Raw genomic sequence first — 25,536 nt, 5'->3', positions numbered from 1 at the left:
AAAAATATGTAGAGCAGAATATAAAAAAAACACTTGTTAAATAAAGATATGATTTTTTTTTTTCAAATTGTAACAGTCAGTTTAATGTTAACATTACAGGGCTGTCAAGATACTCAACTACGTCACGCGGTTGCCACCGGGTGAAAATTTGTAAATGTTTTGGTGCTGCCACCTAGGGAAAATATGAGTTGTTTTCCTGCGGCCATAATAAACAAAGCAGCACAAATTTGAAAACTACGCCGTGCAGGAAAGCGCAAATGGAGCAACCGTCAACAGAAAGCGCCGCTGTCCAACCGGGCGTGTCCCCCGCCCACATCCAGGATACGGATCAGCTACTGGACCCCGTACTTTTCTCCAACGACAATTGTAGCTTCAAGCTGAACACAGTGCCCGCATTTAGGTGAGCGAATCGGGGGGAAAGGGTTTTTTTGGTGGGGACAATGGAGACTTCTGCCGGCGGCAGTGAATCATCCATCGCATTTCCAAACTGGCGATAATGCACATAATGAAACCCATTCCTCGCCTTTCCGCAGTCTTCACCTCGTTATCTCCACCGTAATCTCGATTGTGGGCATCGTACTAGCAGCATCGTTTCCAGCGGATCGTCGTTGCGATGCATACTTCATAATGCTCTACCTACGGGCAACCTTCTGGGTCATTACATATGTAAATACTTGTAGCTCTTTCATTCCCGACCTGCCTCAATGTCAATCGTTTTCAGATCTTCGATCACTTTGTAAAGAAACAACACGACAATCTGCGCATGCAGGGCTATCACGACTTCCACCGCGAGACGAACATGCAAAAGGGGATTCCCCTGCAGTTGGTCTCCCTGTGGAACTCCATGCTGCTGGCCGTCCAGGCCCTGATCCACCATTTCTACGCGGAGAACTTCTGGGAGCACTGCGCCGCCGGATGGCTGTCGCCGGTCAGCTATGTGACAGCCTTCACCGTGGCCGAGAATCTGGTGCTGGCCGTCTCCCACAGCGTATATATTGGTAAGGATTGTAACAGTAAAAGTAACATTTGGTCCCTATATACCTTATATACCTCGATTTTTATATTCTATTTTACAAAAATGTTGAACATCAAAATCAACTTGATGCCTAACAACTCCTTTTTCTAACGTTTCAATATTTGCTGCATGGAAACAACTTAGTTCTGCCTTTACCTTATATGAAAGGTGAACAAATTAAGGAAATGTGGTCAGAAATCAATTAATTTAAAAAACCACATCATGTGGCAATTAAACAGTGACTAGTTTTAAGTGTTTTTAAGAACAGGTACTCACTATTCGGTCTAAAAATATCTAAATACCTTGTTTTCGTGTTTGCAACAAATGAGTTATTTCTATAATAAACAATTAAGTTAACTGACAGTTATTACATGTTGGACTGAGATCATCCATTTATACATTAGTTAAAGGTATAATTCAATGTTAGATTAAAAAAAAAAAACAATCCAAACAGGAGCCTAATTAGTATAAGCAAGTACTTCGCAAGGATTTATTTATTCCAGCCTACTCATTCTTACCCGTATCCGTACTCAATACTTATTGCAGACAAGGTGCGTAAATTTAACAACGCCAAGCTATCCCCCGACGTTCTGCGTGGTGCGGATCGAGCCGGTGGTTCTTTGGGCCTCATGCAACCCGGAGGCGATACCGACGAGCTGTTAGAGAAGCAGGCCGACCTTATTGCATATCTACGGGACCACACCCACAAGCTCAACCAGAAGCTGCACCAAATGCAGACAAACGTGCGACCAGTAAGGTCTCCGCAAATTCCTTAAAGACAACTTCACATTATTTTTACGTATTACTTTATGTTTAATGGTGGTTCTCTTTTTATTTTGAAATGATTTGTTCAAGACGAAGAAATATTCTTCAAGGAGATCAATTGCAAAAATGCAATTGGGAGCTAACAAAAAAATAACATATTCAACTGTAAATACAGAAAACGGAATCCTTATTACGCGATCCAGGATAAAGTTCGTTGAATTGTATTATACAAACAAGTGTGTGTGCAAAATTATTAAATTAAAACTGATTTATACAAGTAATGATAAGCGTCTTAATGGCCGTTTACCATGGCTGCGGGCACTTCCAGTATTTCCAGCGAGTTATCTTTCGAAGATGTGACGATCTGTAAAAAACGAATGAGCTATGTAACTAAAGCTTCAAATTTTATATTGATTAAATTACTTTATCGCCTGCTACTGCCAAGGCCAAAACCAACCGGCCAGCTCCCTCAAATCGACCCACTTGAGTTCCTGTTACCTTGTCCAGAACATAAATGAAACCATCGTAGCAGCCCGTCAGCAAATAACGCTTTTTGTAGGCCACTATAGATACAGCACCATTTCCACAGCTTAACTTGTTAATCAAGTTACCAGTCTAAAAGGGAAAAGTGGAAGAATCGTATTTGGAACGACTGTTAATCATCGAAAACAACTTACGGCAAACTCCAACTGATAGATCTCGTTCTTTTGTGTGCCACAGTAAATGTGTTCATCATTTAAAAGCAAACTGTAGACATTTAAGCCTTCTGGAATGCATACGCGACGCAGCAGTAATCCGTTTCCAGCATCATGCATTTGCACAAAGTTTCCCTTGCATCCAAGAACAAGAATCTTTCGTACTCCTTCCTTGGTGGCTTTAATGGCAATAATGGATTGGCCGGTTGAAACTAAAGGCTTATCAATCACCTTGTTGGTCTGAAAATACGGAGAGTAACTTTGTTAAATTTATTTATTTAAAAAAAGTAGATACGTACTAACTGCACTACGCACATATATAAAAAATGTAGTAGTTTTTAATATTTTTTTTTAAATAAATTTGTTGGAGATGTTTCTTAAATCTGTTTTTTGAAAAGACAACATATTGTTTTAAAAGCTGGAACTGAATGGGACATGTAATTCCAATTTTAAGACAATTTGTTTGGCTCCGTTTACGTAAAAAAAAATTTTACGAAATACAAATTAAAATAAATATCCTTTGGAGATGCGGGGCATCGATCCCCGTACCTCTCACATGCTAAGCGAGCGCTCTACCATCTGAGCTACATCCCCGTTGTGAATTCACCTCTTTTAGAGGCACTCACAAGGTGTGGTCACAAATTTACTGACTTTGGTTAAACACCTACCATAGTACGAGCTCATTAAAATTCCCGAAGTGCATTGTCATTAAATTTGTACGTACAAATCGAACAACATGAAACGGTCGAAAGAAAGAAACTTTGTTGTACCTTAAAAATATAAATAGACATGCTGCTTGTGGAAACTATTTTTAATGTATTTGTATATGCATGTGTAGTCATTTATATGCTTACGATTAGATAAGCCATTTATCTATAAGTTCTATTTAGAGGTGAAATTTACATTATACTTTTTGATGGGTGAAATCTATTTACATAACAAAATTGTTTATTGTAATTTTATACAGAACGCTTACCTAATTGTTTTACTTTTTGCTTTATTTTGCTAGAATTCATTTGCCACTCTAAATTTGGAATTTTCAAATGAAAAAATGTTGGGAAATTATTCCTCGAAAAATGGACATCGCCAGTGTTTATAAATATGTATACATTTTTAAACTCATTCTAATTGTTTATTATGTTTCCTTTAGTCGTAAGTTTTTCACAAGTTTCTTAAGCATAAGGGTTAGAATATGGTCTGCGATCGTAATCCCCTGGTCGCTGTCCTTTCCACTCCTCGTGATTCTTGCAAGCAGCGCAGATGATGAGCGCCATCATCACAAAAATTGACAGGAATTTCATGTTGCCTCTCTGTTATTCTGCTTGCGAATCATCGGACGCGCCTATTTATATGCCTTTCTTGCAGCGATAACAATTACAAATAGGAATCCCCATAGGGGAACAACTTGCCTAAGGTAATGATTGCTGGGGATTCACGATGGACCCAGTTAGCTGATAAGCGAAACAAACAATTCAAAAATAGCTTAGAGCAGCAGTTTAAATATATAAAATTATATCAAAACAAAAAAGTTTGAAAAGTTTAGAATACAAATTTACCAACACCAAATTGATAAATCTAAAAACGGTACTAAAGCACATTCCCAAAATCGAGTTTTAAAAAAAAACATTTTTAGGCTTATTTTTTCTTAGCGATTCAAACTCTACTTCCTAATCGAATTCAAAACCTATTGTTTGATTAATCACTGTTTTATGAAACTTTTTATGTTTTGTGTACTTTATTTAAACATTTGAAAAAACGCATATTCTAAGCAAATATAATTTTTAAACAAAGAAAAATACCATTTAAAGCGCCATAAAATAGAAAAGATAGAAACATACATACAGACAAGAAGTACTGAAAATGGAGCAGGATGGAGCGATGTACTGCACTTTTATCTACCGTTATGTCTTTAACCATTCGGCAAGATGGCGTCCAGGCGCAAAGTGCAAGGAATGAAAATACAAATAAATTTCTTTTTTGGGGGCTGAGTGAGGGAGTTTATTTAGTGGTTGCAGCCTGCAGGGGATATTCCACATTGCCACACCCATCCAACTATCCTGTGCAATTTGCCACGACGAACAACAATAGAATAGCTCACATAAACACGAAAAAAGAGTTACAGTCTCTTGGGGAGGGGGCAGGCCACATATAACGGTACAAACAACCAACCCGAGTTGGCCGATTCAGCCAATGGGAGAGCGATACGAGCGTACCAGCAACAACAAGCCATAGACAGGGCGTCAGTTTCCAGAAACACAACACAACAAAACAGGAGCCAACCAGCAAGAAAAGCCCACGGCACAACAACAACAAAAACAGGACCTACGAGGACGAACGAGAGAAAGTAAGAGAAAGAGAGAACAGAAGCAACAGGCACGAAGACAATTCCAATTGCAGCTCCTTGGAAGGCGCTCTCTCCTACTTGCAGCAAAGAGAAAGCAAATGAGAGCGCAGCCCCGTTATTCCTCCGAGTACTGGAAAGAGAGAGCTTCGTAGTGTAATCGTCGGCTTGTATTTTATTTAAAATTGTTGTGGGTAAATAGCATATAAACATTTTATTTGCTGCTGCCAAAAAACTAACGAATGACAGTAACTATATGCAACTAACGGTAAAGTGCAGCGCAAGGACATGCGCAGAAAAAAAGAAATCGAGTGAGAGAGGGAGAGGGAGAGTTGGTGTCGGCAATATATACCGTTAACTAAACAGGCACACATAAAAACTTAAATAAACAACAATAGAGAGCACTAGGGACTGAGAGAGATAGCTAGCAAGGAAGCAACACTTTTCTACCCAATGAGTGTGGGAGCGAGACCGCATGGTAGTGGTGCAGCTTGCTGTTGTTTGTTGCAACTCGGGGCTGGGGGTTGCCCTGGAACTATATACAATTTATATATATAAACTTTGTCTCAGGAGGGACGCTATATACTCGTAGAGCTCGAAATCCTCGGCCAAACAACGTGCAGCAAACACGACACAATAAAACACAAAACACTAGGCAAAGCTAAATATCAAGCAATAGCAGTAAGGCTGGCCAAAACTGCAATACCAGTACCGCCTTCTATGTGCTTCCTGCCGTGTGGGGCGTGGCATCTTGCCATATTTACCAAATAACCAAAGCATCTGACTGCACCTACCAAGGGTTCAAGTACAGTGACCACCATCTACCCTACAGACGGAAGTACAGTTGCTTCCATCTGCAATACTGCTGCAGGTACAGCCACTCACTTTCTGGATTAGTTAAAAACGTAGATGTCCTGCCCCCAGTTCAATAAATAATAGGACACTTGTCTCCGCCCTTTTATGTTTTGAATAGAATATGATAGTCCCCCCCCACATAATTGTTAGTGATTCCCCAATAACATAACTAATAATTGCATTTATTTCCATCTTAGTTTACTTTTTTTTTTCTAAAACTTGGTTTGGGAAAAGTACATTATGCATTCTAAACTGAAGTAACCACATTCTTCCACAGTTCAGTCATACATTTAGTTATTGTTAATATTATCTTCTCATTTCCTTCTTTACTAGCTCAGTTTAAAAAAAATTGTTCCCTTCACAAAAAAATTAAGTACCTCAAACCCTAAAATTATGCACAAAAGAAATAAACGCAGTATAAATTCGAGCCATGACTTATCAGCACGTCGCAGCCATAAATCGAATTTCTGCCAGAATTAAGACTTATAGCTCCACTCTACCCCCAATTTGAAATATTCTAATGAAGTATCAGCTCGGAACCGAACTCCCTTTCCACCCATCTCTTCTCCATACTATCCAATTTGTTAAATTCGCGAGAGTAAAAAAAAGGAAAAATAAATTCGATTTGATTTCCATTGTCTAGACTTTCGTTTTTGGCTCTGCTCATTGCCAATTCGTTAACTTCTGGTGTTGTTGCTGGCACGAAGGCAAGGTGTGGAATCGTCCTGTGTGTGGCTGTCCTTTTGGCAGGACTCGCAAGTCGGAGCTCAATATTTTAATTGAAATTGTTGAAGTGTTTGTTTGACAGATAAATATTTAATGAGTCAAATTAAGTGGGGAAAATATATTGAAAGACGATTGATTGACCTGCACACGATGGAAGGTCCAATGAGTTATGGGTTTCTATGGGAACTTTTATTGAAATGGCATAGGGTATGATTGAAGAGCAAAATGTATAGGAGGAATAAGAATTTCTTAAGAAGAAGGTTACCAAAGTTGCTTAATAGTTGACTTTAAAATGTAGTTCTTTTAAGAATAAATTGTCAAAATACGAATTTAAATAAAAGATAATATGAATTGCAACGAAAATATTTTGTAATCTTTTAAAAAGAGTATTGACATTTAAGTTCTGTTTAAACTCACCACCACATTGAATGTAGAGATAAGTCCCCATCGGCTGCCAATGAAGGCCAATCCCCAACAGATGTCAATCGATTGCAGGGGCTCCTTGAAGTACACCGTTTCTATGACCCGCTCAAGATTCTATAAAAGTTTAATGGTAGTACGTTATTATATGGCTATCTGAAAGAAAACTGTGACCCACCTCCAGCGAAGATTTCTTGAAAAAGCCATCCAGCGATGTGGTGTACAAAACGGACTCCTTCTCGCAGAGAGACATATTCGTAATGGCTTCGCTGTGTTTTGTAATCTTTCGCTCAAGTTTGTGACTGATAAGGTGGAACATATAGATATCCCCATCTTCGGCGGCCGCTATCACGTACTCCCTGTAGATCTTTATTTGGGTGATGGGACTTAAAACTTTGTACAATTTCCCCATGGGTATGAAGCCTACGCTGCTCTTTTCTTGGGAGTTGAGTTCTGTCCAGTTTTGAGGCTCAGACAATAGTTCCGTGGGCAAACTGCGGGACATTTTTTCGGCCATGTTACTGATCGGTTCCGGTGGCGGTGGTGGAGGTGGTAGAGGTGGTATTATTGCCAGTGGTTGATGAGTCGGGTTGGCTGAAACACAGACTTTCGGTTTGTTAGGACGCGATTGCGTGACTTTGGCGGTGGGACTGAATTCGGACTCATCCAATGGCTCTTCCTTGATGTTTGTTTGAATGCTCAGCCCACATTCTTTTTCTTTAAATGGCTCTTTGCTCGCTTTATTAGACTCCTCCTGATCAGCAATTTCTTGACGCAATTGTGATATTAACTCATCTGATTTGTGCTTTCGAAGGACTCGTTTCTGAACCCTGACCTGACGTTTGGGTATTAGTTTTACCACTACAGCTTTTCTTAATCTGCTCCTAGTTCTCCTGGCGATACCTCCTTTGCCAGCATTCTCCTCCTGCGTCGATTCCTGAGCAGTAACACTGGGTGGCGGTGAGTTCCTAGGGTTAACGACAGGCACCGATGACGTCTGACTACGAGAAATCATTGAATTTATCAACAGAAACTTGCGGCTCTGCAGCTCCAGACTGAGCATCTCCAGATCGGACTTCTCCTTCTGAAATTTCATGATCATTTCCTCGAGAATGCTTCGCCGATTTTGGTTCTCCAGCAGGCGGCGATCGATATCAACCAGATTTTGGGCCACCATGTCGCCCAACTGACCTAATGGCTCGGCCTTATCTGTCACACCGCCTAAACGTGCATAAGCAGCGGGAGAAAGGTGGGCTAAAAAGGGCAGCCCAACGGGAAAGGGCTCGGGATTCTGGGGCTTAACCACAGGGGGAGAAATTTCAAGGGGAGGTATTGCAGTTTCACGGGCAGCCACGGGCTGAGCACTTTGGCGGGCAGGAGAAGAATGAGCAATCTGGCGGGAAGGTATGCCTGGGGAGCTCTGGCGAGCGGGAGAGGCTGTTGAACTCTGGCGGCTATCCAAAACTAGCGAACTCCGGCGCACTGGCGGTGATGGTGAGGCTCTAGAGTTTTTCTTAACTGGGGACTCAGCTTTTTTTGGACTCAATTCATTTGCCAACTTCTGCTCCTCTTCCTGTTCCCGACGTCGCTGTTTCTGCAGATTAACCACGTTGACAATCTCCCTTAACAGAAACTCGATGGATTGGCGATTGTCGGCTGCTTTGAGATTCATCTGCATCTTGGCCACCTCGATCTTGCTGAAGCTCTGTGAATTGTGCTCGGCGCTTGTCACCACACAGGAGATGAAGTGTAGTCGACTCTGCAGGCTACCAGAGTGCTGGCGACGATAGCGATCTGTCAGAGCTTCCCGAAGGTGGGGAAGGATCAGCTTCTCAAAACTGTCCACCACGTTTTCAGCATCGTTTTGAAGCTTCAGCTTTCTGCGCCTTTTCGTAGATTCGCTGCTGCACTGGGAGCTGTTAGAATGATCACTATCAACATCGTCCATCTTCGGATCTGGTTCTAGGATTGCATCCGAAACCTGCTCTTTATCCTGCGCCACAATTTCTTCCTCAGTTTCATCCAAATCCATGTCGTCTTCTTCATCAGATGAGCTCAGAAGCTCAATAACCTCCTTTGAAGGTAAAGGATTCACTGTTATTGGGGAGCTGCTTAGTTCTCTTTTGATTTCCGTTTTGATAACGGGTATTATGATCTCAGAAGTATCACCTACAGGTTGATTTGCCTTTTTAGAACTTGTAGCGGACATATTCTTTGAACTTTTTGTTGGTGATTTGCTTGGTTTAAATTCCTCACATTGGATATTCGTGTTCTTTAAGCTATTTGTAATCCTTCCACATGTTGGAGTTGGCAACAAGGGCGCGCGATTCTTAGTAAGTCGCAACTCTTCGTTTGGCTTGACTTTATCGGCTGCCTTTAGCCTTGCCATCAGATCTTTTGATCTCTTCATCGAATCGGAGGGTTCTTCTGTGTGGGCTTCTTGTTCAAGACTGTACTGGTCGACTTCTGTCCTGATATTTTTCTTATTTTGACCCGATTCCGTAATGGAACCTTTGAATTTTTTTCTAGGACTTTTCTTTTTATTATTTTCTTGTAAGATCTCTTTCTTACTTTCCTTTGATTTTATAGTGTGATTTCGATTATCGTTACCATCTTTACAAAACGATTTGCTATTTGTACTAAGCTCTTCGGCTTCTATATTTTGATCACTGCTTTCTTTCTTCTCAATTTTACTTTCTGGCTCTTTGTTTTTACCGTTCTTACCTTTAATGCACTGTTTGCTATCTTTGATAGTCTTTTTAGTCTTTTTACCTTTCGTTGTTATTTCTGTACTGCCCGTTCCACTTTCGGTTGGGACCTCTGGTCTTGTAACGTCTGAACTTGTACAAATTTCCTTTTCTGAGCCCTTGCTGTCTCCTACAGGGCTTTGATTTTTCCCATTGTTTTTACTCTTTGTGGTATCTGGTTTATCAACTTCGGAAGGATTGGCTTTCTGACCCTCTGATACGTCTATGCCGAAACACTTTTCGATCTCCTGCAGCAGAAGCGCAGGCAATTTGATAGCATCCACAATTTCGTCTTCGATCAGTTCTTTTACCGGATTGTCCTTAGGCTGATCCAAATCGATGTTCTTTAGCTGCCGCCGAATCTCGTCGCGTAAACGCCTCCGGGCCTGAAGCTTTAAGTGTTCGTCGTATATAGTGTCGCTATTATTGATTATGTACTTAAGACTCTCCTTGTCCATACTAGCGATGCGATTATTGATGATTGCTTCATTTCCTGCTGCCTGACTAGTATTGGAACTCCCCGCAATATGGTTACAATTGCTCACTGTCCGCCGCCGGCTTTTGAGGGCGGGTTTAAAGGCCTGCCGGCTGGGACTGGCCGATGAAGCGGATGGCTGTGGACTCAGGAAAGGTATTTTGGACAGACGATTCTCTTGGGTGACTGCCAAAATCTCTTGCTTCAGTAGTTGGGTGAGCGGTCTCACTTGGATACGTGGAAATGATTGACTAGGCTCTGCTTCAGATGGCTTTTCACTGGACTTAAACAGATTCAATTCCTCCTTTAGGCATCGATTGACGGTTGGCTGTACTTCTTGGGTTTGATTCGTTTCCTTATCTTCACTAGGTGTTTTTAATGTTGTCTGATTAGCTTCAGAAACTTTTAAAGTTTCACTGTTTGGCTTAATAAGCAAGCTGATTTCATTCAACCCATTGACTTCTGTGGCCTGATCACACTTTGACGTAACTGTACTTTTTTTAATTGAGGCAACCGTTATTTTCTCTGTAGCGTTTCCTTTGCCATATACTAGTTCAAAATCGAATTCTTCAGTTTGCCTACGATGTTTGTCAGTTGAATTATCTTCTATTTGATCAGCTTTAAAAGCGTCACTTTTCGGTTCACAGTTTGTTTCCTTATTTTTGTTAATGTCACTTGTGACTCCGCTTAGATGTGAGCTATCTTCACTATCTTCATTATTATGAGGCGATTTAGAGGAATTATCTTTACTTCTCCGGGGCTGATATCTGTGGTAATGGTCCCTGTTGTGATGATCTTTGTATCTGCCGGAATAGCTTCCATTGGGATATCTGGGGTTTCTCTCCTGAAAATCAGTTCTCTTGGTATAATCTCTCTCCTGGCGTTTTTGATTTGAGTTATGGTTATCAGAGTATTCCCGATTTCCGTAGTTTGATCGCGGGTAGGGTGAATGCCGCTGATTATAACTTGTATACTACAACGTTTTGGTTGGTTAGAATTGAACATTTTTTAAAGTCTTTCCGTACTTACCACTCTATTGTTAAAGGGACCGCTGTAAAAACAAAAAAAAATACATTGTAAGTAGACTATTTTATAATTAATTACAATTAGATGTATTGCAAAAGCATAACTACGCAACCGCGGAGAAAGGTGAAAACTTTAGCAAACAATAAAGGAATAATTAATGTAATCAAGAAACGTGCTCGATGTTTATTCGCAACTTTCTGGCACGTAAGAAAACGAACGGAGAAACGAAAGAAAGCTGCTGCATTAATTTAACTGATTTAAAATTTATAACCACAGCCTCCTGACCCCATCCGCATTTCTCTACACTTCCCATGCAAAAAACTTCCCTGTCGCTATTTGTGTATGCAAAGGTGCGAATTCCGTTGGTCTTTTGTTTTTTTTTTCTCCTCGAAAAATCTCGTTAAGAAATGCTAAAATATACGACCACAAATCTTTGCCGTTGCCTTTTTCGTTAATGTCATTTGTAACATGAACTAATTAAAAATGTAAAAGTAAGAATGTTTTATTCTTGTTAGTCAAAGCGAATCTAAGTAAGAATTTACATTTAAAAACTGAAGCTAAAGGCAATGATTCCCTATGGAAAGGTATCTAAATTATAGTATCAGGTTGTGTTATATCCTTTAATTTTCATTATCTTGTTAAAATGACTATTTGGACAAAAGAAAAAAATTGTTACCATCTAAAATTAGTTACGAAAAATGCAAAGCCTTAAAGACAAATCGAATAAGTTTACAAAAATTCGCATGACAAACCTCATTTCCACAAATATATATATTTCTCTATCGTAAGCTGAAGCTGTATAGGAGCGGGTGTTCTTTCAAAGACCCCATACATTTAACTTGATATGTTTTGGGCTTTAATTAAAACCAAACAAACAACACGCTTCTTGTCAACGCCAAAACAAAGAGTAAAAGTTGAAAATTACCTCAAGCTGTTGCACACGAGAAAAGGAGGCGAACCCTTCAAGTCACCCCACTAATTGTTAAAACTCCTTCACTGAAATCCCGAATCCCCCTTGTTTATCAGGGAAACATTGTGAAAACATGTGGGAAGCGTGGCTGCGCTTAAAAACACATTACAAGTACAAGACAATTAGTTTGTCTCATATAAAACGCGGCAAGGAAGTTTGTTGGGATTCCCCTCGAGCCGAATTTTGTTTTCAGCCAGCAAGAGTTAAACGTTTTCATATTTATGAGCCTCGTAAAACTCAATGATATACAAAATTAATGACACAAACGTAGCAAGTGGCACTTCTTCTTAGCTGGTTCCACTCTCTGGCGAATCGTAAAAGAAATGCTACCTCAAAAACTTTTGTCAGCATTTACCTGCCAGCGGAACGAAAGTGGGGTGGAAATACAGCCAAAGTTATTCAAGCGTCGTGTAATTTTAATTTCAAGACAGTCTGCGACTTTTTAGTTCAAGTATTTCAGCTTAAGGAGCCACTCATTCCATTCTTATTTCTTGCCATGCCTTTTCTGGGCTGTCTATCTCTGGGTGTCACGTACGATATTTGTTCCTTTTTTAATTGACTTTGGACCAGGGAGAAGTTTATTAGTTGAAGGCGACTTCTTGGCTTGATTTGAGCAGTAGGTTCTCGCTTGTCTACCGAGTATTCTTCCTGCTCATTAGAAAGGACTTGTCACATACGCCACCGTGACTTTGTGGACTCTTTCCGCCTCTCTTTCTTGAGAACCGTTTCCGGTTCCGATAAGGGAACGTGTTATTGTTGATTCTGCTGGGGTTGAGTTGGATCCAAACAGAACCAAGAAGCATCCTTTTTCACTCATCGCTGCATAAATTTTCTCAAGTTTATTTTTTCTTTCCGCTATGCGTTATGCATATTAATTTTTTGTCAAATGCCAGTAAAAAAAGAGCAAAATTTTGATTTTTATTTATTCTGTTCCCAAGCGTGAAGGAATATTTTTGGACTTTTGTTTTGACTACTCCTTTTTGGTGGTAACAAATTTTAGATTAAACCATATCTAGTAGAAGTATCTAACAAAGTATATTGAACAGATTAAGTGCCTAAACATAACGAAAAATTTACTATATCTTAATCTTGAGTGTTGCAAACTGATGTAGTTACCCCATTGTATGATATGAATCGACAAGTTTATATTCAATAGAAAGATTTCCGCCACTGTTTTTTAGTTAAAGCGTGAACATGACTTTCAAATGCCACACCCTAACATAAAGCTTTTAAGCCGCAAACCAGTTCATACTTGGCATACGAAACTGTAACCAGGTCATTTGTCGACTTGCATACCAATTGGAGTAAACTACAGGTAATTGTCCACCTTTGAGTGAGCCAAACAGTGGATATTGAACAATTTTTGAGGAATTCACAACACGGGGATGTAGCTCAGATGGTAGAGCGCTCGCTTAGCATGTGAGAGGTACGGGGATCGATACCCCGCATCTCCAAAATACTTTTTTATTGGTGAAATGTAGCTATAAGCTCAGACATACGAAACACTTAAAACAATTAAAAATCTAGAAATATATACATAAATTTTACCAACGACATGTAAACAGAAATGGCTTAACTAGCTTACGAGAAAAACTTTGTCCTTTTGCCTGAAACAGTGAAATGCAAAGCCAGGCTAGGGAAAAATTAAAACAAAAGCATTTGCTCATAAATAGCACATCATGTATCATTTACAACACCAATACCAGCTACCCAGGAGTTTCTAAAGCTACCCGTGGTGTCCTGGGACCGTACTTTTCTCCCTTTGACAATCCCAACTCCTCGACAGCTTCAGTTTCACATCCAGATTCCGACTATGCTGACTGTTTCGACTGCTGCGGCTGTATGGTTAATTGCCGGCAAAGTTCTCTGCGATGCAGGAAAGTAAGCAAACATTGGCATATTGTGCTGATTTATGTGCGACAATGTGTTCGTTCAGCCATCTCTTCAGGCCTTTAGCTACACTTACAAAATAACAAAATACTTCCTAACATGAGTTATAGTAAAATAGTAAAGTCCAACATGTATATTTATTTTTTAAACTTGAAAAATGTATATAATATATATGTTGTGTTTAAATTTAAGGTTGAATTGATGTTTCGGAATCATGACCCTTTCAATAACATGTGTTAGATTTTATGTAATTGAATTGAGTTAATGTTGTTTTAGTAATAGTTGGTAGGTCAGTAAAAAGAAAATTATAAAAAAAAACCCGAATAATTAAAAACTGCATCAAATCAATTTAATTAAAACTCTTTCGCTTAAAAAATCGAATGTCAAAACACAATACCTTCATATGAGCTTGGAAACATATATACACTATTTAAATCAACAATACTTAATTAATCTGAATTCGCTTTGGTTTTAAGTGTAATGATGTGATGAGGGCGCAAATCAAATTACGCGTCTTGATTGTCGACATGGGGGCGGCATATAAGGGATGCGGATATGAGAGTCCACGGATAATGCTCGCTTGGCAGCTACAAAGCAACCTTTGAATATTCATTAGTGGCAACTTCTTCCCCCGACATGTAAGCCCCATAATGCAAAAGACAAAACTGCCGACGTCTGCGTATTTTACTTGGCAAAAAAAGGGAAATAATCCAATTGGAGATGCGGGGTATCGATCCCCGTACCTCTCACATGCTAAGCGAGCGCTCTACCATCTGAGCTACATCCCCACATGCAGTTGTGGCCAAGAGTGTCCAAAAAAGGTGTTCAACTAAAGTGCAAGACAAGCCAAATTAACATTTGGCCAAGGGAAAGGCAACTTGTGGTCAACTTCTGTTCGCTTTGATAGCTGTTTTCTTTTTCGGTTTTGGTGGGAGTTAAATGGAAGTTTCATAAGAAGTACCAACATTTTTTTATATAACATTTTAAATCAGGCAAGTAAAAAAATCGAAATGTATAAGAAAAACATTTTAATGTTCCTTTTCTAAAAATATGTTTATGCTTAAAAATATTCTTTTGATATTAAATTCAATAAAAATGTATCCAGTAGGCTTGAAATGATAAATACTCCAATCTGTTCCCCTACTCTTGGAAGCAAAGTCTTGATCTCAGCTATTTATTGTTCAGTTACCCGAAACCCGAAAAAACAAAACCATTTAAAAATTGCAACTTGCCGAAAAGTTTTTAAAGCTTCCCGCATAATCAACTCAGAGTCTTGGACTTTTTGCAAGGGAAATACTCCATGATACAGCAAAAGTACGAAATAACAAACAAACAATAAAATATTGAGCACATTAATGTTTAGTCAGACGTAAAATTACTTTTAAGTCTACTTCTAGCGGAGGGCCAGGAACTTTTCCTCTGCTCCTTGGCAAAAAACAGAGACAATGCCTGGGGGATTGGGCTATAAAGACGTTAGATAAACGTTAGATGCATATTTATGATTTGACACTCCAGCAGTTTGTCGGGCAGAAAAAAGAAAATGAAGATGAGACACTTGGTCTTGCTGTCGATTTGGTCTCGCGTTCGATAATGAAAAATTGTTTACTTTTGCCACATTGACAACTTCTTAAAATGGGGAAAAATGGAAGCTGATGATGGGCAACAACAATAAAAGTTTATGCAAGTACTCTTGATTTAATTAAGAATAAGAAAAACGCACAAATTTTAAACTTTTCAATTGCCAGATGCGCCAGCGACCGTCTCGTCTAATCGGATTTGCAGAGAATATTTTTATGATTATTTCTGAGCTTTGAAAATTGTTTGCGTTAATTAGAATGGCGCTGTGAATAATGACAGCTAAAGTAACGAAATTCGATGGGCAAATTGTCCGCCACTTGATTGGAAAGTATATGAAATGAGGTAAGATTAAACCAGATGGGCTTTCAAATTTGGCATCTAGCAACTTAAGTTGATGAAAACGTAATACTCTCCAAGCCCAACCTCTAAACCCCATTTATGGTAGTCTATTAGATGCCTGTTTAAATTAATTAAAAAACCAGTTAAAATAAACCAAACTAATGAAGACCGCGTCCGTCTAAGAAATCCCTAAAATAATCTTTGATCACTTAGATAAAATTGGTCTCATAATAACTTTAAGCCAAGGTAAATATCTTGCCCCCCACAGTCATCGAAATAAAACCAAAATCTCAAGTTAATCTTCCAAATCACTTTCCAAATCAGTTCGGAGTCCAATATTTGCGTAATTAACTGACCCTTAAACAACTTGATTGCTGACCGCACAAGCACACACAGAAGTCCAGCAAAGTTAACTCAATCACAATAATTGCATTGGCGTTAAATGGCCTCCTGTTGCGATATTCACACACCACTCAAACTGAAAGTGTCACTTAATTGTTTATGAATTGCTCTCCCTGTTCGTCGGCATGTGCGTGCGAGGGCGAGTGTGTGTGTGTGTGCGCTTGTCGAGTGAAATATAATTCAGCCTGCGTGTTAGGCTATGAATTTTTTGCTGTCAACATCGTGCGGTTGACAGACCGGAAACGGAAGTTGGCATGTTGGTCTCTTTGTTGACGTTCTGCTGTGATTGACTTTTTCTGCGGTTATTGCTTGTTTGTTTTGGAATTATTATTCGATTCGAGAGTTATTGTGGTAGTTAGTTCAGGTACAAATGGCTGTGTTTGGTGCAATGTCAAAATCTATGATTCGTATACTTCATTTTTTTATGGCAGCCTAACATTTACAGTTTTCAACAAATATTTAGATTTTTTAATAAATATTTAGAAATTTAAGTCTAGAAGGCAAAATTAATTTATTTTAAATTGATGTTTGTTATATCGATTTTTATGATTCACAATTTTGAAAACACTTTAGGCTGAATTATTAACGATAAATAAAATTCAAAACCGGAAATTTATAATCATTTTCTTTAGATAAAGTGCTAAAAAAGTAACCAATTCATTTAAATATACATATTAAGTTTAACGGAAGCTTAAGTTTTAATTAAATTATAATTACAAACCCAAAAAATACCTAGATTTTCTTAAATAGGAAATCTTTATATATAATTAGTTTTAACTATAGAATTTAACAGGAACCACATTGAATTAACATTTGATTTTATTTTTTTTGTATTTCTATGTTAGAAGAAGTAGCTAGGGAACTCTCAAAATATTTAAAATAGTTATTTACTTGTATCGGGATTTAATAGTCGCGTTCCCCAGAAATAAATAGATGCTTCGGCGGATCGAGCATTTACCGTTAGGACAACAACACACAACACTACACAACACAATACTGGGCAGTTCCTCTTTGGGGGAAGTGACGTTAAGCCATGGTTTTGGCTTCGGTTATTCTATTTCGTTGTTTTCCTTTTTCAATTGGGGGCGGGCGAAGTTTAGAGAGCACAACACACAGCAATGGCAATATAGCTGCAGCGGCAACGGCAACAACAACAGCAAGTACATAGCCAACTATACAGCGCAACAAAAGGACTCACACACACTTATAGCATCGCATGCAGCGAACGAGCGACGAGCCGACGATCATAACGGTATACATAACACGAAGTCACGGCCCGAGAGCTGCAGCAAAACAAAACACAGCACAAAACAATGCAAAATACAGCAACAACAACAAAAATGTAACTAAATAGGATGCAGCAGTGGTGGAGGGGGAGGGGTTATGACCCACCAGCCCACCCACTCCTCCGCATTCGCTTGCAACGCCGGCAGAGCGAAGGACGAACGAGCGAGCTGGAAAGACCGAGTGCGACTAACGGTAAACAGGCCAAGAAGGAGCAAAGCAATCCTCGTGACAAGAGCTTCGTTAGCTCGCCTCTCACGAAGGACAATCGAGAGAGGGAGGAAGTGGGATAGAGAGATAGAGAGAGAGCAGCGCTGGGGGAAATAAAATAAAATAAAAGCAAAACATCATAAAACCCAACAACAATAGCAATAATAACAACAACTGCAGCACGTGCAATTAATAGATGCTCTCTCTCTGTCTACCTCGCTCTCTCTCTCTCTTTCTCAATTCCCCGAAGTACCGTTGCAATCCGAAATGACTCTCTGGTTGGCTGTTGCATACTTCTCGGCGTCAGGACAGAGTGAGAGTGTGTGTGTTGAGATTTTTGTTTGGTAAACTGCATATACAACAATACAATAAGCAAGACACCGACAGAGGAATGGGGATCTGGGGTCCTTTACATACGGCTCTATATAGCATGAATGAAAATTCGGCGCATGCCATTTGATGGCCTCGCTATAAAAGTCAGTTAGGCCATGTGAACGGGCTCAGTTGGGTCTCAACTACCAGAGTCCCGACTTCGAGTTTTACTCCATCTCCCAAGAAGCCAGCCGCCAAAAAAGAACCAAACAATAAAAAAAATACGGAAAAGTTCAGCCAAGGAATATTTGTATCGCTGCAATTCGAAATTTCTTAATTTCCGCAGCTCCACCAAAGCGACGGCAATTGGGTGAGCCCAACATAACGGACGCGAGTGTGAGCCCCGCGCTTACCAAGGTGAGTAATGAGGCTGATAGGTGGGAAAGTGTGGTGAAAATAGACATAAGGTGGTGAAATTCAACATGGTTTAGAAAGCAATTGAACCTAAATTGCATACTTAATTTAGAATCAAAATTGGAAAATTATTTTAAAGAACTATGTTTTTAAAATGTTGAAATTCACATATGTGTGATCGTGTATAAGATCATGTACGAATTAATGTGACTGAAAAAATTAGTTAATTAGTTATGATATGTGACATGGAATCTTTCCCAAGCAAGTACTATATAATAAAATAAGGTTAACAAGGCGTTGGATATGATAAGATATGATTGGATTAAGAATGCAAATTTGGAAAATGATCAATTTAATAATTATCCAAATTAACATTATTTTTGAAACATTTTTTCAATATTAGATATTAATAGAAGCAGATGTAAAATAAAATAATTTAATAGTTTATTTTAATTAAGTTTAATTTTCTATTTTTCTAGAAATCTCGTTCTACCAGTATTGTGAATCGTAAGCCTCACGGCATCGGCATCAAAGCCGCTCAAACATTTCATCACACCATCAGTCAGTTCGCTTGGGTCGAACCTACTGTAAGTAAAATACCATGGGTTCGCAGATGAGAGCGCAGATTGTACGACCACAAACGCAAGGATACAAAAATGATCTCTTAAAGCGGTACAAATCGTCAAAACCCAGCCCTAAAAGGGCTAAAAATCAAACCATAGATAAATAATGTTATAACCAAGTATTTATAACAACAAAACTATATGTTACCAATCTAGGGCCACTATGTATGCCAATAGCCAATGTATTAGCCATATCTGTCAGAATCTAGAAAAACCTTACTTAAACCATCACGAATTAGAGACAATGCATCTAAATAGGCAATTTAGTTCTAAGATCAATTACAATTAAATAACATTCACTGTAAGACTCCGAATCCGAACAGGTAGGGCTCAAAGAAAGACAACCAATTGAAACCGTTCGTATATAACGTTTAATAAGTCCCGCTCCAAGAGCTAAACATTGGCACAATCCGCTTGATCCGGGGCTTGTAATCCGCTCAAACATTTCGATCCCAACAAAATTATCCGGGAAATCCTTGAGATGGGTGTCCGACCTTGCTGATCGCGTACGCGGATAAATTCACAAAAATGGAGGCCAGGGTCCGGACCCTTGCCGTAATCGGGTTCTACGAGCCGTGCGTTAAGCGGCTGTCGCCCCTCGCGTCGGTTGGGCGGGTGGTGGGTAACGATTTAGCGTTACACGTTGGGAATGCGTTCGCAAAAAAAACCCGCGTATTTGCTGAGACTTACAAACAGTATGGTTTAATGTTTAATATAACTTCCTTAAGAAGGCTGCATGTTGTTGTTGTCTTTAACAAGGTATATGTATCCTCACCTCATCCGATACATGAAACCCTGATAGTTTTATATTTAATCATTAAATTTAGCCTAGCTAGACCCTTGCTTTGTTTAATTTTTAAATTGTACAACTATATTGTCTTAATTTAAGAATATCTTAGTTTTTTATGGTTAACTTTTACCAACAAATTTCATACTGCAACGGTTTTTTTTATTGAATTGCCGTTGACTATAAAATTATTTAAGAAGAAGTCACTTAAAGTGCATTTGCCTTCGTGGAGCAAATACATATACGACTTAATATTCTTAAAAAAACATTTAGATTTTCAACAAGTGCAAGTTTTGTTTATATGTTTTCAACAAAGTTTAGAAAAAGGCTAAGGCATTTTTTTTTAAATATTCAAAGACTTGCTTGGGTGACTGTTGGCAATGCCCAATTTTCCCCTTTCTACCCTGCGGGCAGACCTTGTTAACGCTTCTGGCGCTGTCAACGGCGTCCACCCAAGAAATGCATATTTAGTCAAGTGTTAATAACGCGGCTGCCACCGGGGATCGTCCCGTTGGCAGGATGAGTCGTTATAGCCCGACTTTTGGGTTTGGTATGGCGGGAAAGGTGCAAGCGTGCGTTAAGCCAAGGAACTCACGCAATGCAAACAAATACGGGGAGACACAAACAAATGGCACAAAGGGATAAAAAATACAAAACAAAGGAAAAGTGAAGAAAAATAAAAAGGAAAACTTGCCTGTCCGCACGGCCTCGATGCCAGGGTCGCGAATTATATTTCATTGAGTTGTTCTGTCGCCTGCGGAGGTGGGAGAAAACATAAATAAAAAATTAAAATAAGAATAAGAATAAGGCAAAAAAAAAAGCAAAAGAAATGCATAACTAAGGAAAGGAATAGAGACTGCAAGTTGGGGCTGCTGTTAATTTTGTTATTCAAAAAATGTGCCCTTCCCGGGATTTCAAGAAAGTTGCGACGTTTATTTATTTCCGCATTGCTAAGGCCTTTCTTTACTTTTTCCCTTCACTGTCTTAGGATTTCTTTTGTTATCTGATTCGCGGGAATGGTGAAGTTGATTTTTATGCTTAAGGCCTGCATTTGAGTTGATAATGAAGGCAGACATTATAAATATACCCCTGCCAATATTCTGTACGGATTTTAATTTAGTGGTCTATAATTAAAAGTGATGAGTTGGGGTAATTCAGGTGGCCAATTTGCACACAATAAAAAACGAGAAAAGGAAAGTCACTGTCATTGGCAATCCCGCAGATACAATTTACTTTCCCGCGTCACGTAGTTTCAACGTCAATTGCCCAGCTCAGAGCGTTTTTGGTGGAATGGACTGTGGGGTCCTGAACACTGAATGCACTCACACGGAAATTTCAATGACAGGCATCCCACAATCAGAGTCGTAGGCGAAAAAGGGGGAATTTTAAAATGGAAAATGGAATTTTTTAATACATTTGTTACCAAAGCTTAAAATGTATTTTAATTTTAAATTACGTATTAAATTACGGTCCCTAATCTTATTTTTCCTTCCTTTAATACTATGTATCTGCTTTTGAGTACGCTTATGCTCAAAAATCAGACAGGACTGAAAGTATCTCGTGGATAGCCAGCCGCAGGCCATTGGCCACCCACTTGAAAATTTATGTGTTAATTTGAAGGTGCCCAAAGAGAGGAGCAGTTGGGGAACTTAAGGAGGATTTTTTTGTATTTTGTATTTCTTTTTTCCTTTTTTTTTTGTGTTGGCCAGCATTTTTCAGAAAGTTTTTCCAGGTGCTGCCAGGGTCAGGCGCCTTTGGTGGGTAATAAATGAGCTAATAATAAGTGAAATGTGCTTTTGAGTGACCCTAAACAATTGCCCTGAAGGGAAGTGGTTGTGAAGGCGAAAGTGAGGGAAAAAGGAAGAGCCCGTAGAAATTGCTGTGAAGTTTCGGCTGGGCAGCTGAAAAATGCGCCAAAGTGTCGAGAATTCCGTTGGTGACACGAAAAGATTTGTTTATAATTAATTTTTTCCTTTCCAACAGTTTTTTTTTTCAAGGTACGAAAAAAGTACAGCGGTACATGTGGCGATGAAGCTTATTAATTGCATTAATTCTTTTGGTCAGCCTTCTTTTTTTGTTAAAAAATCAGAAACAGGTATTTACTAGGGATTTTAGCAAGGAATTTTTGACCATAAGAAAAAAGTAGTACAGAACAGAAACTCGAATTTTTAATACCTTAAAATTTGTATATATGTTTAAATTCCTATTGTATTTCTGAATCTTTTTGTCTATCGCTTCCAAACACAAATAAATTATGAATTTAAAATTATAGTGGTATTTTATCTCGATCTATATGCGGTATATGCTTTGCAATTTTTGTTGATATTTAACTTCGCATATCACTTGTCAAAAAGGCAAAAATACACCTTACTTTCGACATTTATGACTGGCTCAATGTGTTGACTGCTTCTGAGGAAAGAATAGAGAACAGCAAGGGATAAATAACAAAAGCCACAAAAGACAAGTGTTGACGTGTCGATGGGAAAAAACCAATGTCTAAAAAAACAGGACGGAGAAAAAACAGTAGCAGAACAATTTGGAAAACAGGGTGGGGAAAAAATTTGTATCCGCTTGTTGCAAATTCCAATCAATTTTTGTTGTTCTTGAGGACGATGAGGGCGACTCATTTGCCGGAAAATTGAGTAGACATGCATATCCGCAGACGAACGGAAATGGTCAAGATGCAGGTTCGAACAGGGCCATCAATTAGACTTTTTTTGCGGCATCTGCTGCTCCTCTGTGGGTCCTTTGTCTTGGGCGATGGAGTCGGCGGCTGTTTGGCCTGTTTGGTTAACAAGATGGAGCTGACAGCGCCGCAGGTTATGGCTAAGGACCAACGCCATTGAGACAAGCTGGTTTGCCTGGCAAACAAACAAACAGACCGAAGCTCTTTCTCCCAAATTTCGTTGTTTGGCAACTTTTGCGGCACAAATGGAATTTTGCGTTTGCCTAACTGGCAAAAAATTGGCCAAGTAGTTGGGTGGTGAGAGAGATGCCTCCGTGTTCTCTATATGCCATGTTTTGATGTGTGGCAAAGTCTGCTGTGAATTGAAAATCGAAGTTAATATGCTTCGCAGACTGTGAAACAAATCATTTTCAAGTTGTTAAAGGAAATCGACACGTTTTTGCCATTTTATATTTATTATGAGCCTTTTTTTCTCTTTTTTCCGTTTGCCAGCAGATGTTGCCAAAAGTGTCAGGGTGCGAGATGGGTGTTAAATGGCAATAAACCTAATATTTTGATGATAATTCATGGGTGTAAGCGGGCTGGACCCGTTCTTCCTTTAAGGGGGAACATAATCATACCCAAATATAACATAGTCAATATCCATTAGGTGAGCATTTCCTTTGTGATTTAAGCCTAATATTATTATATAATAATATGGTTTTAATTATAAAAGTTTATATATTATATAGATGATTTTTTGATTTTAACCATTGTTATTAAATAGCCTTTATCAAATTCCTTATACAATACCAACTTTAGAGCTACAGGACATAGCCACTTAAATATGCAAAACATAGCGACAAAATTCGTTTAGGTAAGCTATTTAACGGGGCGTAGGGCAGGCGGGTAAAAAAATCTCGTACGCAACACATTATATTTATGCGATACTGAAAGAAGCTGGGGGCCTCATAAAATTAGTAAGCACGTGAGTGGCCTGGCCTCATTACCATAACAGAAAATCATGCAAAAAACCGGGAATCTGCGAACGTAGGCGGTTTACTTGCGGATTTTAGCCCCACAAGAACCTTTTAAACTCAAAATACCAAAAAGTAATGGTGTAAAAGATTTACAGGAGTCTTATTCAGATAAGTTTATATGTACATCTAAACACTTTAAATCAAACTTGGAGCAGTCAAAAAAAAAAAAAAATGAACTTTAATTAGGGGTAATTTAATAAAAAAGCTAATTTTGATTAAAGTGACAGAAATATTTTCTTTTGCTATGTGCTATAAGAAAATGGTTCCTAATTTGGGGAATAACGTTTTAAGACTCTTGTAACGCCGACGAGTTTACAAAGTGTTTTCCAACAACCCGATTTCTTAACCTTTAGAGATTTTTGTGAAACGGCTCATATGGAGACAATCATCGCCTGTAAACAACTCTATTTGAAGTGGTTTCTGGATGAAAATGCTTGGCTTACAGAAGTTAGCCTGAAGGGCAACAATATTAATCTGTCCTGACATATCCTGTCTGATTTGTAAAGAAAACTGGGTTTAATATGTTGGGATTATGATAGACTGACATACCAGTTGTTGGGACTTGGGCCACGGTAACCCGAGTGTCCCGGTTCTCCACCGGTGGCATTCCTTCTCGGCGAGTTGACCTTATCCCCGCCAGCGTTTGGGGGAGCTGATCCCGAATCGCCTGGCTGCTGTGGTCCACTCATAGCTGGGAATACTTAGCGATCTAATGGCATTATGACTCCAGTAGAAAAGGTTTATTTTGGTTAAGGCATATGCGAATCACATTTGGCCAGTGGACCGACGCTGTGTTTGTACTGTTTGGTGCTTTAAATCGCCCGAATTTCAATCGATGGACGTCCTGAGAACATAACTGAGTTCCGACTTTGATTTTGGACCGAAAGATTGCGCAGAAACCAAAATAAATAAAATAAAATACGCCAGAACGTTTACAAAATTTCCGAGAGAGCAGCGCAGACAGCTGATTTGTTATCGATTGCCAAGCAAAGGGGGAATCGGGTGGTGGTGTTGCCACCTCGCTTCACAGTCGGGCGGCAATTCAAATTGGCAGGATGTCAATTTTAAGCAGAGTGCAGCAGATGATTACTCTGTACACATTTCAACTTAAGTGTTTACGTATTTATTATGATACGCTCAACACGAATTAAATTTAATAAGTTATGTATTTATAAATATTTTTAATCATAAATTATTATTTTAATTATTTTCTTACCACTGTATTTATTACATTACTTATATATTTATTTACCTTATATAATAAAGCTCAGGATATTTTATTAATATTAATTAAAAAAATGACTTTGAAACTAGATGTATTATTTTAAGTCAATTTCTCCTTATGGAAAACCAATTCTCTTTGATTGTTGAGGATTTAAGGAATCCATCAAATAACCAATAAGTATGTTGGTCTTGCATGTTCGTTTGTACGTTCTTGACTTTATGCTAATGTTTTGACGCTTATTTTTATAAAAATTTTCATTTGCTTTGCAACTTGTATTTACTCTGCGCGTCGATTTTTCATTTCGGTTTGTTTGTGCTTGTCCGGGGTGTTCTGTACGGGGCCCACTTTAAAATTTCCATAATTATATGCATCAGCTGGCAGGTGACTGGATAGAGAAGCGAAAGGACGAGACGCGCCAAAGAATAAATCCTGGGAAACAATGAAAAGAAGGACCGGCGAGAACAATTTGTGTGTGAGTCTGTGCTTTCGTTATTTTTATGGCAGAATAAACCTGCGCCAAAGTGTAAATATTGACAGTTTTTAAATTATAATCAAAGTGAATAAATAATAAAGCGAAGCGAAACAAGAAATAAACAAAGCAACTGCGAAGATAAATTGGGTGGCTGTTATTGCGGGCATCTCTGGTCGTTTCATTCCAGATCGTTTCAGGCAGTGATTTCGATTCCAATTCCGTAAATACGGAAATACCGATCTTGCCCGGCCTCAGTGACC

The 25,536-nt window shown here is 38.9% G+C and overlaps 3 protein-coding genes and 3 non-coding genes across 8 annotated transcripts; 2 read left to right on the top strand and 4 right to left on the bottom strand.

Annotated features, from left to right (window-relative positions):
- The first annotated feature begins 174 nt into the window (after positions 1-174).
- LOC108140630 (transmembrane protein 192) lies at positions 175-2,061 on the top strand. Its single transcript, XM_017263549.2, has 4 exons — positions 175-400; positions 534-666; positions 722-998; positions 1,562-2,061. The coding sequence occupies exons 1-4, from the start codon at positions 258-260 to the stop codon at positions 1,789-1,791; spliced, it is 783 nt and encodes a 260-aa protein (XP_017119038.1). The 5' UTR covers positions 175-257; the 3' UTR covers positions 1,792-2,061.
- LOC108140629 lies at positions 1,822-24,557 on the bottom strand. Of its 3 annotated transcripts, XM_017263546.2 has the most exons (8): positions 24,129-24,557; positions 20,569-20,628; positions 11,069-11,090; positions 6,996-11,012; positions 6,815-6,934; positions 2,458-2,715; positions 2,204-2,395; positions 1,822-2,144 (listed from the first exon to the last, which is right to left on the bottom strand). In XM_017263546.2, exons 1-8 carry the CDS (start codon positions 24,266-24,268, stop codon positions 2,073-2,075), a joined length of 4,881 nt encoding a protein of 1,626 aa, XP_017119035.1. In that variant the 5' UTR covers positions 24,269-24,557; the 3' UTR covers positions 1,822-2,072. The 3 variants fall into 3 exon arrangements, with proteins under 3 accessions (XP_017119035.1, XP_017119036.1, XP_017119037.1); XM_017263547.2 differs by lacking the exon at positions 20,569-20,628; XM_017263548.2 differs by lacking the exons at positions 20,569-20,628; positions 24,129-24,557 and adding an exon at positions 17,443-17,723.
- Trnaa-agc lies at positions 2,997-3,069 on the bottom strand. Its single transcript has one exon. It is a non-coding gene; the product is annotated as a tRNA-Ala (tRNA).
- On the bottom strand, positions 3,582-3,805 carry LOC121467557. Its single transcript, XM_041709166.1, has one exon. It carries the CDS (start codon positions 3,774-3,776, stop codon positions 3,648-3,650), a length of 129 nt encoding a protein of 42 aa, XP_041565100.1. The 5' UTR covers positions 3,777-3,805; the 3' UTR covers positions 3,582-3,647.
- Trnaa-agc lies at positions 13,417-13,489 on the top strand. The gene has a single exon. It is a non-coding gene; the product is annotated as a tRNA-Ala (tRNA).
- Positions 14,641-14,713, bottom strand: Trnaa-agc. The gene has a single exon. It is a non-coding gene; the product is annotated as a tRNA-Ala (tRNA).
- Positions 24,558-25,536: the final 979 nt, after the last annotated feature.

Source organism: Drosophila elegans, unplaced genomic scaffold (genome assembly GCF_018152505.1).
Source record: "Drosophila elegans isolate 14027-0461.03 unplaced genomic scaffold, ASM1815250v1 contig_476, whole genome shotgun sequence".
Lineage (NCBI taxonomy): Eukaryota > Metazoa > Arthropoda > Insecta > Diptera > Drosophilidae > Drosophila > Drosophila elegans.
Note: the sequence above shows the minus strand (reverse complement) of the source record. Positions and strands in the feature narration are given on the sequence as shown.

Coding starts and splice junctions, on each gene's coding strand:
- LOC121467557 (XM_041709166.1), bottom strand. CDS start 3,776: ATGAAATTCCTGTCAATTTTTGTGATGATGGCGCTCATCATCTGCGCT.
- LOC108140630 (XM_017263549.2), top strand. CDS start 258: ATGGAGCAACCGTCAACAGAAAGCGCCGCTGTCCAACCGGGCGTGTCC. Junction 401..533: donor AACACAGTGCCCGCATTTAG/GTGAGCGAATCG, acceptor GCCTTTCCGCAG/TCTTCACCTCGTTATCTCCA. Junction 999..1,561: donor CTCCCACAGCGTATATATTG/GTAAGGATTGTA, acceptor TACTTATTGCAG/ACAAGGTGCGTAAATTTAAC.
- LOC108140629 (XM_017263546.2), bottom strand. CDS start 24,268: ATGAGTGGACCACAGCAGCCAGGCGATTCGGGATCAGCTCCCCCAAAC. Junction 20,629..24,128: donor GGCCCAAGTCCCAACAACTG/GTATGTCAGTCT, acceptor CCACCTCCGCAG/GCGACAGAACAACTCAATGA. Junction 11,091..20,568: donor CATCGAGGCCGTGCGGACAG/GCAAGTTTTCCT, acceptor TTGTTTTTACAG/CGGTCCCTTTAACAATAGAG.